Source organism: Elephas maximus, chromosome 2 (assembly GCF_024166365.1).
Source record: "Elephas maximus indicus isolate mEleMax1 chromosome 2, mEleMax1 primary haplotype, whole genome shotgun sequence".
In the NCBI taxonomy this organism is placed as follows: Eukaryota; Metazoa; Chordata; class Mammalia; order Proboscidea; family Elephantidae; genus Elephas; species Elephas maximus.
This window is the reverse complement of record NC_064820.1, coordinates 102852817-102870560: the sequence shown is the minus strand read 5'-3', so window position 1 is coordinate 102870560 and position 17744 is coordinate 102852817. Positions and strand designations below refer to the sequence as shown.

Below are 17744 nucleotides of genomic sequence, written 5' to 3'. Positions count from 1 at the left end.
TTCTTCATGTATGATGTCCTTGATGTCATCCTACAACTCTCTGGTCTTTGGTCATTAGTATTCAGTGCGTTTAACCTATTCTTGAGGTAGTCTCTAAATTCAGGCAGGATATGTTCAAGGTTGTACTCTGGCTCACACAGACTTGTTTTAAATTTCTTCAGCTTCAACTTGAATTTGCATATAAGCAATTGATAGTCTGTCCCTCAGTCGGCCGTTGGCCTTGTCCTGATTGATGATATTGAGCTTCTCCATCGTCTCTTTCCACAGATGTAGTCAACTTGATTCCTATGTATTCCATCCAGTGAGGTCCACATGTACAGTTGTCTTTTCTGTTGTTGGAAAGAGGTATTACCAAGGAATAAGTTGTTGGTCTTAGAATTCTATCATGCAATCTCTGGCACTGTTTCTATCACTAAGGCCATATTTTCCAACTACTGATTCTTTTTCTTTGTTTCCAACTTTCACATTCCAATCACCAGTAATTACCAATGCATCTTGATTGCATGCTTGAGCACTTTCAGACAAAGCCTAGTCATTAGCGAGCTGAACTGGACTGGTATTGGCCATTCTGGAATGGATAATCATATGGGCTACTGTGCCCGGAATGACAAATTTAAGAGGAACAGCTTTGCATTCATCATCAAAAAGAACATTTCAAGATCTATCCTAAAGTACGATGCTATTAGTGATAGGATAATATCCATATGCCTATAAGGAACACCAGTTCATAGCACTATTATTCAAATTTATGCATTAACCACTAATGCTGAAGATGAAGAAATTGGAGATTTTTACAAACTGCAGCGAAACATTAGGCTACCTGAACTGAGATATACATAATCACGATGGTAGTAAGATAAAATGATACGGGATTTGTTTTTAGGTTTAAACTTTTAGCTAGGAAAGACAAGACAGTATTTTGTTTAATTTCCTTTCTGAAACTATTAGAATATAAGCTCCATGAAGGTGGGGATTTTTGTGTTTCGACCACTCTTGTATGCTCATCATTTAAAAAACAGTGTCTGGCCACACAGTAGGTAGGTTAACATATATTTGCTGAATAGATATTGAATAAATGTGATTTTATTTTTATAACTTAAATAAGGATCATATTTTAGTTTTAGTAGTTTAAGGAATACTAATTAATATTCATTTTCTTGATTAAATTGTACTCATCTTAGAAATTTAGTTTTCAAAATTTTCTATACAACATCAATTACCTCCTAATTCTACATACTTCCAAAATTTTTTTCAAACTTATTTTTTAAAATAATTTTTATTGTGCTTTAAGTGAAAGTTTACAAATCAAGTCAGTCTTTCACACAAAAACTTATATACACCTTGCTACATACTCCCAATTACTCTCCCTCCTTTTTTTTTTTTTTAATGATACAGCCTGCTCCCTCCCTCCACTCTCTCTTTTTGTATCCATTTCACCAGCCTCTAACCCCCTCTACCCCTCCAGGCAGAAGATATCAACATAGTCTCAAGTGTCCACCCAATCTAAGAAGCTCACTCCTCACCAGCATCTGCGACCCATTGTCCGGTCTAATCCATGTCTGAAAAGTTGGCTTCGGGAATGGTTCCTGTCCTGGGCCAACAGAAGGTCTGGGGGCCATGACCACCAGGGTCCTTCAAGTCTCAGTCAGACGATTAAGTCTGGTCTTTTTATGAGAATTTGGGGTCTGCATCCCACTGCTCTACCTGCCCCCTCAGGGGTTCTCTGTTGTGTTCCCTGTCAGGGCAGTCATTGGTTGTAGCCGGGCACCATTTAATTCTTCTGGTTTCAGGATGATGTAGTCTTTGGTTCACGTGGCCGTTTCTGTCTCTTGGGCTTGTAATTACCTTGTGTCCTTGGTGTTCTTCATTCTCCTTTGATCCAGGTGGGTTGAGACCAATTGATGCATCTTAGATGGCCGCTTGCTAGAGTTTAAGCCCCCAGAAGCCACTCTTCAAAGTGGGATGCAGAATGTTTTCTTAATAGATTTTATTATGCCGATTGACTTAGATGTCCCCTGAAACCATGGTTCCCCAGACCCCTGCCCCTGCTACGCTGGCCTTCGAGGCATTCAATTTATTCAGGAAACTTCTTTGCTTTTGGTTTAGTCCAGTTGTGCTGACCTCCCCTGTATTATATGTTGTCTTTCCCTTCACCTAAAGTAGTTCTTATCTACTATCTAATTAGTGAATACCCCTCTTCCACCCTCCCTCCCACCTTTCGTAACCACAAAAGAGTGTTTTCTTCTTAGTTTAAACTATTTCTCAAGTTCTTATGATAGTGGTCTTGTACAATATTTGTCCTTTTGCAACTGATTTCACTCAGCATAATGCCTTCCAGGTTCCTCCATGTTATGAAATCTTTCACAGATTCCTCACTGTTCTTTATCGATGCGTAGTATTCCATTGTGTGAATATACCATAATTTATTTATCCATTCATCTGTTGATGGGCATGTTGGTTACTTCCATCTTTTTGCTGTTGTAAACAGTGCTGCAATAAACATGGGTGTGCATATATCTGTTCTTGTAAAGACTCTTATTTCTCTAGGATATATTCAGAGGAGCGGGATTCCTGGGTGGTACGGTAGTTCTATTTCCAGCTTTTTAAGGAAGCACCAAATCGATTTCCAAAGTGGTTGTACCATTTTACATTCCCACCAACAGTGCATAAGTGTTCCAATCTCTCCACAGCCTCTCCAACATTATTTTGTGTTTTTTGCATTAATGCCAGCTTTGTTGGAGTGTCAGCCCACTGCGTTGGCTGAGATGAAATCTCATTATAGTTTTGATTTGCATTTCTCTAATGGCTAATGATAGTGAGCATTTCCTCATGTATGTGTTAGCTGCCTGAATGTCTTCTTTAGTGAAGTGTCTATTCATATCTTTTGCCCATTTTTTAATTTGGTTATTTGTCTTTTTGTAGTTGAGTTTTTGCAGTATCATGTAGATCTCAGAGATCAGCTGCTGATCGGAAATGTCATAGCTAAAAACTTTTTCCCAGTCTGTAGGTAGTTTTTTTACTCTTTTGCTGAAGTCTTTGGATAAGCATAGGTGTTTGATTTTTAGGAGCTCCCAGTTATCTGGTTTTTCTTCTGCATTCTTAATAATGTGGGTTTTTTTTTTTTTTAATACTGTTTATGCCATGTATTAGGGCTCCTAACGTCCCTATTTTTCTGCCATGATCTTTATCGTTTTAGATTTTATATTTAGGTCTTTGATCCATTTTGAGCTTGTTTTTGTGCATGGAGTGAGGTATGGGTCTTGTTCCATTTTTTTGCAGATGGATATCCAGTTATGCCAGCACCATTTGTTAAAAAGACTGTCTTTTCCCCGTTTAACTGTTTTGGGGCCTTTGTCAAATATCTACTGCTCATATGTGGATGGATTTATGTCTGGATTCTCAATTCTGTTCCATTGGTCTATGTATCTGTTGTTGTACCAGTACCAGGCTGTTTTGACTACTGTGGCAGTATAATAGGTTCTAAAATCAGGTAGAGTAAGGCGTCCCACTTTGTTCTTCTTTTTCAGTAATGCCTTATTTATCCAGGGCCTCTTTCCCTTCCATATGAAGTTAGTGATTTGTTTCACCATCTCATTAAAGAATGTCGTTAAGATTTGGATCGGAATTGCATTAAATGTACAGATTGCTTCTGGTAGAATAGACATTTTTGTAATGTTAAGTCTTCCCATCCATGAGCAAGGTATGTTTTTCCACTTAGGTAAGTCTCTTTTGGTTTCTTGTAGAAGTGTATTGTAGTTTTCTTTGTACAAGTCTTTTACATCTCTGGTAAGATTTATTCCTAAGTATTTTATCTTCTTGGGGGCTATTGTAAATGGCATTGATTTGGTGATTTCCTCTTCTATGTTCTTTTTGTTGGTGTAGAGGAGCCCAACTCATTTTGGTATGTTTATCTTGTATCCTGATAATCTGCTGAACTCTTCTATTAGTTTCAGTAGTTTTCTGGAGGATTCCTTAGGGTTTTCTGTGTATAAGATCATGTCATCTGCAAATAGAGATAATTTTACTTCTTCCTTGCCAATCTGGATGCCCTTTATTCCTTTATCTAGCCTAATTGCTCTGGCTAGGACCTCCAACACAACGTTGAATAAGAGTGGTGATAAAGGGTATCCTTGTCTGGTTCCCGATTTCAATGGGGATGCTTTCAGGCTCTCTCCATTTAGGGTGATGTTGGCTGTTGGCTTTGTATAAATGCCCTTTATCATGTTGAGGAATTTTCCTTCGATTCCTATTTTGCTGAGAGTTTTTATTATGAATGGGTGTTGAACTTTGTCAAATGCCTTTTCTGCATCAATTGATAAAATCATGTGATTCTTGTCTTGTTTTATTTATGTGGTAAAAAAAAATTACATTAATTGTTTTTCTAATGTTGAACCATCCCTGCATACCTGATACGAATCCCACTTGGTCATGGTGAATTATTTTTTTGATATGTTGTTGAATTCTATTGGCTAGAATTTTGTTGAGGATTTTTGCATCTATGTTCATGAGGGATATAGGTCTGTAATTTTCTTTTTTTGTGGTGTCTTTACCTGGTTTGGGTTTCAGGGATATGGTGGCTTCATAGAATGAGTTTGGTAGTATTCCGTCCTTTTCTATGCTCTGAAATAACTTTAATAGTAGTGGTGTTAACTTGTCTCTGAAAGTTTGGTAGAACTCTGCAGTCAAGCCATCTGGACCAGGGTTTTTTTTATTGAGTTTTTTGATTACCTTTTCAATCTCTTGTTATGTGTCTAGTTGTTTTACCTGTGTTTGTGTTAGTTTAGGTAGGTAGTGTGTTTCTAGGAATTCATCCATGTGTTCTAGGTTTTCAAATTTGTTAGAGTACAATTTTTCATAGTAATCTGATATGATTCTTTTAATTTCAGTTGGGTCTGTTGTAATATCGCCCATCTCATTTCTTATTCAGGTTATTTGCTTCCTTCCTCTCCTGTTTTTCTTTTGTGAGTGTGGCCAGTGGTTTATCAATTTTGTTGATTTTTTCAAAGAACCAGCTTTTGGTCTTGTTAATTCTTTCAATTGTTTTTCTATTTCATTTAGTTCTGCTCTAATTTTTATTGTTTTCTTCTGGTGCCTGTGGGTTTCTTTTTTTGTTCTCTTTCAGTTTGTTCAAGTTGTGGGGATAATTCTTTGATTTTGGCCCTATCTTCTTTTTGGGTGTGTGCATTTATTGATGTAAGTTGGCCTCTGAGCACCGCTTTTGCTGTGTCCCAGAGGCTTTGATAGGAAGTGTTTTCATTCTCATTGGATTCTATGTATTTCTTTATTCCATCCTTAATGTCTTCTATAATCCAGTCTTTTTTGAGCAGGGTATTGTTCAGTTTCCAAGTGTTTGATTTCTTTTCCCTGCTTTTCCTGTTATTGATTTCCAGTTTTATGGCCTTATGGTCAGAGAAGATGCTTTGTAATATTTCAATGTTTTGGATTCTGCTAAGGCTTGCTTTATGACCTAATATGTGGTCTATTCTAGAGAATGTTCCATGTGCACTAGAAAAGAAAGTATAGTTGGTTGCTGTTGGGTGGAGTGTTCTGCATATGTCTACGAGGTCAAGTTGGTTGATTGTGGCCTTTAGATCTTCTGTGTCTTTATTGAGCTTCTTTCTGGATTTCCTGTCCTTCACCGAAAGCGGTGTGTGGAAGTCTCCTACTATTATTGTGGAGCTGTCTATCTCACTTTTCAATGCTGGCAGAGTTTGTTTTATGTATCTTGCAGCCCTGTCATTGGGTGCATAAATATTTAATATGGTTATATCTTCTTGGTGTATTATCCCTTTAATCAGTACATAGCATCCTTCCTTATCCTTTATGATGGATTTAACTTTAAAGTCTATTTTGTCAGAAATTAATATTGCCACACCTGCTCTTTTGTGATTGTTGTTTGCTTGATATATTTTTTCCATCCTTTGAGTTTTAGATTGTCTCTAAGTCTAAGGTGTGTCTCTTGTAGGCAGCATATAGACAGATCTTGTTTTTTAATCCATTCTGCCACCCTCTGTCTCTTTATTGGCGCATTTAGTCTATTTACATTCAGCGTAATTATGGATAGGTATGAATTTAGTGCTCTCATTTTGATGTCTTTTTTTGTGTGTTGCTGCCAGTTTCTTTTTCCCACTTAATTTTATGTGGTGAGTAGATTATCTTCATATATTGTCCTTTCCTCATATGTGTTTTTGTTGATTTTGTTTCTGCTGAGTCTCTATTTTTTTTCTTGTATTTATTTTGATGAGTAGGATAGTTTGTCTCCTTTGTGGTTACCTTATTATTTGCCCCTATTTTTCTAAATTTAAACCTAACTTTTATTTCTTTATATTGCTGTATCTTCCTCTCCATATGGAAGGTCTATGATTATATTTCTTAGTCCCTCTTTATTATTTTAATGTTGTCTTCCATTATGTAATAACATTGCTGTTACCCTGTTTTGAGCTTTTTTTTTTTTTTATGTTGCTTTGTTTTTTTGGATATCCCTGTCTGGGTTGACTTCTGGTTGCTCTGCCCAGTGTTCTAGTCCTGGGTTGGTCTTGGGTTGATACCTGATATTATTGAGTTTCTAACCAAAGAACTCCCTTTAGTATTTCTTGTAGTTTTCGTTTGGTTTTTACAAATTCCCTAAACTTGTGTTTATCTAGAAATGTCTTAATTTCACCTTCATATTTAAGAGACAGTTTTGCTGGATATATGATTCTCGGCAGGCAATTTTTTCCCTTCAATTTTTTAAATATGTCATCCCCTTGCCTTCTTGCCTGCATGCTTTCTGCTGAGTAGTCCAAGCTTATTCTTATTGGCTCTCCTTTGTAGGTGACTTTTTGTTTATCCCTAGCTGCTCTTATAATTCTCTCTTTATCTTTGGTTTTGGCAAGTTTGATTATAATATGTCTTGGTGACTTTCTTTTAAGATCTACCTTACGTGGAGTTCGATGAGCATCTTGGATAGATATCTTCTCATCTTTCACGATATCAGGGAAGTTTTCTGCCAACAAATCTTCAACACTTCTCTCTGTATTTTCTGTTATCCCTCCCTGTTCTGGCAGTCCAATCACTCATAGGTTATTTCTCTTGATAGAGTCCCACATGATTATTAAGGTTTCTTCAGTTTTTTAAATTATTTTATCTGATTTTTCTTCAAATATATTAGTGCCAAGTGATTTATCTTTGAGTTCAGAAATTCTGACTTCCACTTGCTCAATTCTGCTCCTCTGACTTTCTATTGAGTTGTCTACTTCTGTAATTTTATCTTTAATCTTCTGAATTTCTGATTGCTGTCTGTCTATGGATTTTTCCAGCTTTTTAAACTTTTTATTATGTTCCTGAACAATCTAATTTCTTCAATTGCTTTCTCTGTGTGTTCCTTGGCTTGTTCTGCGTATTGCCTCATTTCCTTCCTGATGTCTTGAAGGGTTCTATATATTAAACTTTTGTATTCCGGCTCTGGTAATTCCAGGAATGCGCTTTCATCTAGAAGATCCCTGGATTCTTTGTTTTGAGAGCTTGTTGAGGTGATCATGGCCTGTTTCTTTATGTGACTTGATATTGACTGTTGTCTCTGAGCCATCTATAAGTTATCGTATTAGTTTATGCTTGCTTACTGTCTTGTAGCTTCTTGCTTTGTTTTGGTTTGATATACCCAAATGGGTTGCTTGAGTGAGCTAGCTTGATTATTTTCACCTTTGGTGCTCTGATGTCCTGTCCCCAGATGGCTAGAGCTGTTTTCAGGTATATCAGTCTAGGAGTCCATTCACTTTTTTTGTATGAATTCATCTCAGGTGTCCAGATAGCTGATCATCAAGTGTGTGGTACAGGCTCTGTCCTATGGTCTTAGAGGGGCAGGGGTGATTGGCATATATACTGGTATCTGATTGCAGCAGGGGGTCATGCTCTGAACAAGGCAGGGGGCTGAGAACCAACCTGAGTGTCTCTGAGGAAAGCACGTCTCCGTTCCCTAGAGCGTGTAGGTGGGTAGGTTCTATAGAGGGAGCATGGGCGCCCAAAGTTTTTGGTTGTAAGGACTGGGAGGTACCAGTTATCCTTGGACCCCTGTTGCGGGTGGCTGGGTGACTTGAGTGGAGCTACCAGTCCTGAGGTCCCTGATGTGGGTAGGTGAGGACCTTGTTTAATAGGCAAAGCAATGTCAACCATCAAACACCCACCTCTCCACCGCACAGCTGAAATGGTTGGATCCTGCCAACAAGGGCCTACTCTCCTGATACAGGCCCACACAGGTCCATGCAGAAGGGAAAGATGCTCAAAGTCCACGGACCATTTATGCCTGGACAGGAGTGGCTTCTGTCCTGAGCTCCCCTGGTTAGTGGAGCTAGCAAATTATCTTTTCCCCCAATTACAAACTTTTTTCTTCTCCAAGGCCGGGAGGATGGCTCTAGGTGCTCAACAGTGCTTGTCTTGGGCCCAGGGAATTCAGCCGCTGAAGCCGGCTTGGGGGTGAGAGGGCACGGTAAAAAAACAAAAAAAAAGCAAGTACTTAACTTTTGCCAAGAGCTCCGTTCTTCTCAGGTTCCGGAGGTGTGATTAGGCTGTGTGGCTGGCTGCTTCTTCCCAAGGAAAGTGCAGCCAAACGCTAGTACCAGCCTGCTACTGCTGCTCTGGGAATGGTGCCTGAGGGCTGCCCGCAATTCAGGTCTGGTAACTCCTCTCTGCTTCTGAACAGTCTCTTCCTTCCCCTGCCCCTCAGTTTATTTTCTAAGCTTGCCTCTGAAGCTCAGGGCTACTAGCTTGTCATAAATATACTCGTTTCACTTGTTTTTTTGGGTCTTTGTTGTAAAGAGGGCTTGCCAGAAGCATCTGTCTATTCTGCCATCTTGGCTCTGCCTCCCATACTTCCAAATTGGCATTTTCTTTTATTTTGTTAATTATTTTAAAAATGGACATACTAGTGTCATGAAGCTCTGACCTCTTAGACTACAGAAGGATAAACTTTAAGATTCAAAAGGCAAGCACTTACTATAAGTATGACATTCTTAAGGCCAAGCTGATGAGGATAAAAAAATTAGATTTAGACCATGGTTTCTAAACCTCGGCACTATTGAGATTTTGGGTCCGATAATTCTTTGTTATGCGGAGGCTGTTCTGTGCATTGTGGGATGTTTAGTAGTATCCTTGGCCTCCACTCACTAAATGCCAGTAGCATTCCCTCAGTAGTGTCAACCAAAAATGTCTCTTGGAGAGCAAAACTGTCCTCGGCTGAGAACTACTGTTTTAGAGAATGGGAATATATTCACAAAACAGTTTCATCTGGTAGTGAAAATGAGGCCAACACCCCATGAAGTGAATGCAAATATTTCAATTTAATTGAAAAGGAAGGCAAAGCAAATTTGAATCTAATCAAATGTATTATAAGCAGGAGTAGATTATCCAATAGGCAAGGTAAGCACGGTGTTTACCTTGCTTACCAGATCATCAGTAGTGAACAATTTCATATTTTTACCACATCAAAGATTCTGCTTCTACGTATGGCTGGCATCTGTCTCTTTCCCAACCCCACAGAATCCTGCTACGGAATCAAAACCTCTTTTCAAATTTACAATCCCTGACAAGGGTGGATGACCCAGTAAGTAAGCCTGTACTTACTTTGCTTATTGGGTTATCCGCCCCTGATTATAGGCATAATATATTTAATGTGAAGGGAGCAAATGAATTTCAGGACTTTATAAAGCACTTAACTGCACTTTATTGATGTAATAGAATTTCAGAGTGAAAGAGCCTTTATGTTCAGCTAGTATAAACCTATTTGATGAAACTGGGATCTAAGTGGATAAATATCTTGTCTAAGGTCTTATCACCAATTAAGTGGCATCTTCATGAGTGGTATCACCAACACCTGTTTAACAGCTGTTTGAAAGAAACAAATATGTGGCCCTTTAACTTCCCAGTGTGGTATATTACATAGTAAGGGACACAGAGCTGAATCAGTGCCCCTAATGTGGCACAGGAAGAAAGCATCACTTGACACCTAAAGGAGACAGATTTAAGTATTACAGTGATAAGCTAAAGACACTTGTAATTCTGACTGAAAATACAAGCTCGACCCAAAACAGCCAATTTCAGTTATAAAGGTCACAGCTATAAAAACAACTTTGATTTTGAGAGTTAGTCTATCAACAACACCGAATGCCCTTATTTATGAAGCTCAATATTAAGAGAAACCCTTTTTCCTCTCTAAGGGCCAACTTTAAACTTTCACAGAAAAATCTGAAAGATGATGAGCCATAATTCATACAGCATTTTCAGAAATGCTACTAACAGCAACCTTGACCTATCTGTCAGCCAAATGGCTGTATGGGTACACACAGCACTCATACACATAGTCCTGATAGGTTATTTCAATTTCCTAAGCTCTGGTGAGAGGGTGGGTAAATGAAAATATGCTGTAATTATTGTATAGGCAGTCCCCAGGTTATGAATGAGATCCGTTCCTAAGTGTGTCTTCAAGTTCAATTTTAGATAAACTGAAATAAGCACAAACGGTTCTTATTTAGCCTTACTTTAGTGCAAGAGGCTTGAAGCCTTTTCAATGATTTAAAAGCTGCGTGTGCAGCAAGCGAAGGTGATTGTGATGAAGAATATGTTGTGAGTAGGGGCGGGTTCAGTCGTTTCAAAGTAAGGGCAAATTTTTGTAATATTAAAGGACAAGCACAAGTTGTCCATAAATCGGATGTCTGTAACCTGGGAACTGCCTGTACATATATTTTAGCGAGTGTAAAATTCTCTTTGTGCTTGGGGCAAAGTCTGGAATAAACCAGGTGCAAGCATCCAAGAGTCCTCTCCCTGTGGAGACAGACCAAAAAAAAAAAAAAAAAACAAAACCAAACCCATTGCTGTTGAGTCGATTCTGACTCATAACAACCCTATAGGACAGAGCAGACCTGCCCCATAGGGTTTCCAGGGAATTCCTGGTTGATTCAAACAGCCAACTTTTTGGTTAGCAGCCAAGCTCTAACTACTGCGCCACTTATAGGACAGAGCAGAACTGCCCCATACGGTTCCCAAAGAGTACCTGGTGGATTCAAACTGCTGACCTTTCGGACAGCGGCCATAGCTCTTAACCACTATGCCACCAGGGTTTCCTGTATAAAGATAGGGAGAAATAAATCAGGTTTTTCTCACTCAGGACATGTTTAATTATTCTTCCAGCACTGAATTGTGACAGCACGTATCAAGTGCTATCTACCAAAGAAGCAGATACAGACACAATATCCAAGGTTGTTTTGGGGGGGCTAGTCACGTAGGCACTATCTGTCTAGCAAGCAGCAAAATTTCAGACTCCCAGAAGGAAGTGTTCAATATAAACACTGTACAAACAGTCTAGGAACAGTGAGTCATTCTCACCAGTTATAAAATGTTGGAATAACCCCCAAAATTCAAATTTCCAGATGCTAGCCAAAAATGAACCTTGAAGTGTTCTTAGTCCTGTTACGTTAGCATTTTTCTGCATATATTATTTCATGTAATCGTCACATCAAGGAAATAAAAGTTCAGTTAGCTTAGATAATGTGCCCAAGATTACACTAGACAAGGTTAGTAGTGGCGGAACAATCTGATTCTAGACCTGTACTTTTAACCACTATGCTTGGCTGCCGGTGTTTTTTTGAGGACTTTGTAAAAGTGGGGGAGGGGACTCACGTTGAAGAGAACTATGAAAGGCAAGTAGCAAAAAGGTTATGCCTTTTAAAGCAGATTATAAAATAAGTAATAAAGTAGCCATTGTGTAATGAAAAATCAATCAAAATAAATCAAGAGCTAAACAATTTTATAGACACTATTTACAGTTCTTTAATAAACCTGGTGGCGTAGTGCTTAAGTGCTACGGCTGCTAACCAAAGGGTCGGCAGTTCAAATCCGCCAGGCACTCCTTGGAAACTCTATGGGGCAGTTCTTCTCTGTCCGATAGGGTCGCTGTGAGTCAGAATTGACTTGACAGCAATGGGTAATGTTTAAGAAAAACAAAATGAACAGCATATAAGCAATTTTAATATTTTAAGAAGATTAAAGAAAGCTAAAGTTTAGTCAGATTAACATAATCAAAGGATTAAGAGATTTACTTTCACCTTATAGAGAAAAAAATAAAAGGCAAAAAGTATATGCACGTGCTGTAGAAGAAGGCAGCCCGTTAGTATTCTTTTTGGTTTGTTTTCATTTTTACCTAATGGAGTGGTGTCCTGAAGTATAATCCAGTTTTCCAAATTTTTGTGTTCGGTAGCCATGCTTCTCCATGACATCCATCCATGTTGTATAATTTGGATCTAGGCCCTTAAAATTATTCCAAGATTCTGTTAAGTGAATGAAGAGGCCACTCCACATTGCTGAAAAATAATATGAAATAGGGGTTAAAGTAAGGCTTAACAACTTATTTTAATCATTAAGATAATTACAAAGAGGGAGCAGAGTCTGTAAGTTTAGAGCTCATGCTCTAGAATAAGAAATACCAGCATTAGGTGCTTTAAGCAACGATTCTGATGGTTATCTCATCTTATCAGGGGGATAAGCTCTGCAAGGAGTTATTTCCATTTTACAGATAAGTCAACTAAGGCTTAGAGGTTAAGTTGCTTAAGGCAAATATAGCTGGAATTAAATGTAAGCCTGTCTGATTCCGGAGTCCCTGGGTGGTGCTAACCATTAATGCACTCGCTGCTAACTGAAGGATGAAGATTTCAGTCTCAGAAGAAAGGTCTGGCAATCTATTGCCAAAAAATCAGCCATTGAGAACTGTATGAAGTGCAGTTCTACTCTAGTTCACTTGGGGTTGCCATGAGTCGATTCTGACTAGACAGCCACTGTTTTTGTTGTTGTTTGTTTCCTGTCTGACTTCAGAGCTTTCTTTCCATTCCCAAAATAATCCCAAAGTATTTGGTTAATTTTCCAAATCAGTCAATTGAAAGTATAGCTGTATAGATGTTATTTCCCCAGTATCCTTATGAATTTTCTTTATTCCTTGTCCTTTTACTGGCTTTCTTTAAAATTTAAGTATACTATGAATTCTCTCTCATTTCCTACAATTAATTGTTAATTCAATGCACCTTTCTTTTCCTTTTCCCATTTCTGTGCATTCCTTACATAAATAGTATGTCTGAATAAGCTTTCTGTTCTCATCAAACAAAATGCCTTCTCTTTGGGAGGTGGCTAGCATAGTGTTTAAAAGCTTAGGCTTTGGATTGGATTACCTGGGTTTGAATCCTAACGATGCCAGTTACTGAGTGGCCTTAGATAAGTCACTTGCCCTTTCTAGACTTTAATTTTTATCTTCAAAATGGGGATAACAATGGTATCCACTTCATAGAATTGTTGTGATGCGTAAATAAATCAGTACATGTAAAGCACTTAGAATATTGCCAGGGCCATAGTAAACAAACAAAAAAAACCCATTGCCATTGAGTCAGTTGTGACTCACAACAATCCTATAGAATAGAGTAGAACTGTCCCATAGGGTTTCCAAGGAGTGGCTGGTGGATTCAAACTGCCAATCTTTTGATTAGCAGCCATAGCTCTTAACCACTGTGCCACCAGAGCTCCAGGACCACGGTAAGAATGGAATACATATTAGCTTCTCTTACTGTTATTCATTACTATTATCCAATCTCTTTGTTCAAACTTTTCAAAATAAACTTCTTCCAGGAAAAGTACCACCTAATATTTTGGAGCCCTTTCGAGTTTGTTGAGCACTTTTGTAGCCTTTACTTCATTTGATGGTCAGAAGAATTCTGTTAGGTACATGGCCTGTACAGTATTACGCAGATTAGGAAACTGAGTGACTTGCTTGCTTGGTGTGGCTCACTGAAGACTAGAATCCCAGTCATCACCTCACCCGAGTCCACTGCTCATTCCACTCGGCTGATACAGAATAAAATATAAGTTAACAAAACTGTTTTGAATATACTTGGTCCTTCATAATTGAAATATCCTTTATAACATAGATTTGATTTTCTTTAACAATTGGTGACTACATAGTTGATAGTGATAGTGCTTAAAATTTAGGCAAAAGAACTTGTGACTCAAATTACAGACAATATCATCTCAGTAACTTAGAGACAAAACCAAATTGTTGGATGCTATTTATGGGTTCTAAGTCAAACAATCATAACCCAGAAAGATGGAGGAAAAATAAAACAACTCTTGTCAGAAAATAGAGAGAATTCATAAAAACTCCAATTTTTTCCTGTTTCTTAATTATTCTTCACTTAATGAATGAGCCCTGATTATACAGTGGTTAAGCACTTGCTGCTAACCAAAACGTTGGCGGTATGAACCCACTAGCTGCTCAGCAGGAAAAAGATGTGGCAGTCTGCTTTCATAAAGATTACTGCCTTGGAAACACTATGGGGCAGTTCTTCTACTCTGTCCTATAGGATCGCTATGAGTTGGAACTGACAGCAATGGATTTATTTTATTTTTTAATGTCACTAACATTTTACCATTAAACTTATGCCTATTTGTTAAATTACTATAATAAAATTGAACAATGGGATTTGGGTAGAAATGCACTGAGACTGAAAAGAAAGAGATTAAATGTAATCTGAAATAATACAGAAAAACTCAGATAATGATATACATCCTCTGGAGTAGTTCTACCCTGTCCTATAGGGTCAGAACAGAGTGCTGTTATAAGTTGGACACTACGTGTACTCTGATATCCATGTAAGCTCTCCCACCTCCCTATGCCTTTACTGAAAAATTTCTTTGGAAATAGAACTCTTCTAGGAAGTAAGAATGTTTCCTCATTTTGGGATCGTCAAAAGACTCTTACTCACCAATTATAAAGAAATGAAACTGTAATACATGAACCAGATAACATTTTAGATAATAAAATTCCTACTTTCAAAAAATAAATTAGGAATTCTAATAATCCCAATGCCCAATACATACCTAAAAACAAACAATTCTTATATTAGAAAAAAAAAAACAAACCAAAACCAAACATATTACATACCCAGTATGACTTACTATCCTACTTTCTGGGTATAATCTTTTTAATTGTAAATTTATTTTCAATGTGCTGCCACTTTCTTCCATTAATATTAAGCATGTTCATACCTGCTCGTGACGGGCAACAAATTGGAGAGTTTGTATAGGCACTGAGAAAGGTAGTGCCATGAGCTTTCATGAAGTTGATAAAAGGAAGTTTCACTACCTGACTCCCTGGATGAAATGTGAGTCTTCCATCCTAGAACAAAAAAATCTATCAACAATGTTGATTGCATTACAAAAGAAGTTTATTTCCTTTAACTGTAAAATACATAAGTAGCAAATGACTTTAATATAAGAATCCTTAAAAGATCAAAACGAGTGTAGAAACTACTGTAAGTATCTAGTCCATAAGTAGCTAGAATTCAATGCAGTGTTATGCTAGGATTCATGTGCATATAATAAACGTATTAAAGGACTTCCTGGGAAGCTCTTTTGAGAGATGATGGACTGATTGAATATTTATTTATTGAATACTTAACTATATGCAAGGCACTGTGCAAATCTGGTGGTATAAAGATGAATAAAACAGCCAGAGTCCCTGCCCCCATAAAGCTTACACTCTAGTGGGGGAGGCAAAAATTATATTAGCAAATAAACCACTAGTAATTACAAATTGTGATGAGTGCTTTGAAGAAAACCTGATATGCAGGACAACAAAGTAGACCTCCTTTAGATGGGGTGGAGAGGGAAGACTTTTCTGGGAAGTATGAGCTCTAAAGAATGAGAAGGATCCAGTCATTCCAATAAGTGAAGATGTCAATCAGGCAGCTGGATATATGAGTCTGAAGACTAGAAGAGATGGTTGGTTGGAGAGACACATTTCAGAATTGAATTGGGAATTGAAGAGCTCCCCTTGGTAAAGTGCAAAGATAGAAAAAAGGATACACTCCAGTCCTGGAGTCACACTTACATAATGTTTTCAATATAGTTATAAATACAGTTTAAAAAACAAGCCAATCCAAAGTATGGGACATACATAAACCTTTGAGATGTTGATACGATCTTGAGATGGAGATATAAAGTGGATTGTTAGGGACACACAGGAATCGGGAGCTTTGAGAAGTCTATCCTGGTGAAATAAACTTCAGAGTGTTTAGCATATCCATGGTATTGAAAATCATGGGAGTGAATAAAACATTTTAGGGACAGAATTTAGAGAGAGGAAAGAAAGGGGGCCAGGAAGAAGCCCTGAGGAGTTCCAGAAACTCTGTTTTTGTTCCAAAAGTTCTACTCTGCACATGTGGGGTCGCCATGAGTTGGATTCAACTCAATGGCAACTAACAACAACATTTATTTGGGTAAAGAAATATGTAATTATATTAATGTCTTTAGGAACCAGAGTATTTGGTATAAAAGTGATACAAAATAATTAATAACCCTGTAATCTTTAATTTGAACTATCAGTATGAACCCATGATTTATTATTCTCTGTCTAAAGTATATGTATATGTATTTTCTGGAGCCCTAGTGGTGCAAAGGTTAAGAGCTATGGCTGCTAACCAAAAAGGTCGGCAGTTCGAATTCACCAGCTGCTCCTTGGAAACCCTATGGGGCAGTTCTACTCTGTCCTATAGGGTCGCTATGTGTCGGAATTGACTTGATGGCAAAAGGTTTATTTTTCAGTTTTTGGTTTACTGGAAATGTTGAAAAGCAATAAAAGCCCTAAAAACTAGATTGTGATCTCTAAATACCATTTTCAAAGCTGGGACAGGAAACAAGATGTACCTGAGACTGTCAAAGCAAGCTACCGAAGACTACTGAGGTAGGTCAAATGTACTCAGGAAAAATCTAAAGGGGCTTCCACCGAAGATGGAACACTTTGAACATTAATAAGTATAGAGTGCAAATCATTTAAACATACATATATTAATGTTTGTGCATTCATACTATAAAAACAATAACAAACCTAAATACCTCAGTCACCTTTGGAAGTTTCTAGGATGCTGTGATGCACCACTCAGATCCCCTTTTAGGAATGAAAGATTGCCTCTGCAGAAGAGAGCTGCCTTACCCAAGAACATGCCCCATTCTGGGAGCAGCCCACAACCAATAATCATCCACATGCGGGTGTAAAGGCCTGATCCTCTTACCCCAACTGGGAACAACTCTGAAGAATCATTACGGCCTGAGAACTGCCCTTATAGTCAGCTGAGGCCTCCGTTAAGATCGCAAGAAAACTCAACTTCTCCCTCTACACAATCCTACTTCTTTCTGGTTCCTTTGATCTCCAGAATGCTTCCTAATACACCTCTCTCATGGTAATCTCCAATATTCTCCATTCTCTAAATTTACAAAATCATAAAGATTACTTTAAGAAATATTCTCAACAAATCCTATGCACATATCTAGATTATGTAAATTTAATCATCATGGGTTAACTTCTGAGGCAACATAACATGGTGATTAAAAGCATACATTTTGGTGCCAGAAATGTATAACACCTCCAACCTAAGTGGCACATAACATCCAGTGATAATAAACTATTATTACAATTAATAACCAAATATCTAAGCATAAGTTTTTAAATCATGGATAATCCTAAAAGTACCATTTAAAGTAGAGAGCAGTATTTTTCTAGTTGATGGCTTGGGAAAGTTAAAAAAAACTGTTCAAGTTAGTGGTTGAACAACAGTAATGATAAGGACAACGCACACACACAATTTCTCTGAGATATGGGGAGTGAATCAAATTCTATGAGCTAAAGCATTTAAACTAGCACCAAAAAGCTTATCACATAACTGGGTAATAAAAATAGT

General features: G+C 37.8%; 1 protein-coding gene across 2 annotated transcripts in view; it reads right to left on the bottom strand.

Annotated features, from left to right (window-relative positions):
- The window catches only part of ARSK (arylsulfatase family member K), a 52534-nt gene that overhangs the window by 34161 nt on the left and 629 nt on the right, over positions 1–17744 (bottom strand). The window contains exons 2-3 of one of the 2 annotated variants that reach the window (XM_049868407.1): positions 15055–15184; positions 12170–12329 (exon numbers count right to left, since the gene is read on the bottom strand). In XM_049868407.1, the coding sequence (XP_049724364.1) occupies positions 12170–12329; positions 15055–15184 (290 nt within the window). The remainder of the gene's footprint in view (positions 1–12169; positions 12330–15054; positions 15185–17744) is intronic. The other variant, XM_049868417.1, reaches the window with a different exon arrangement.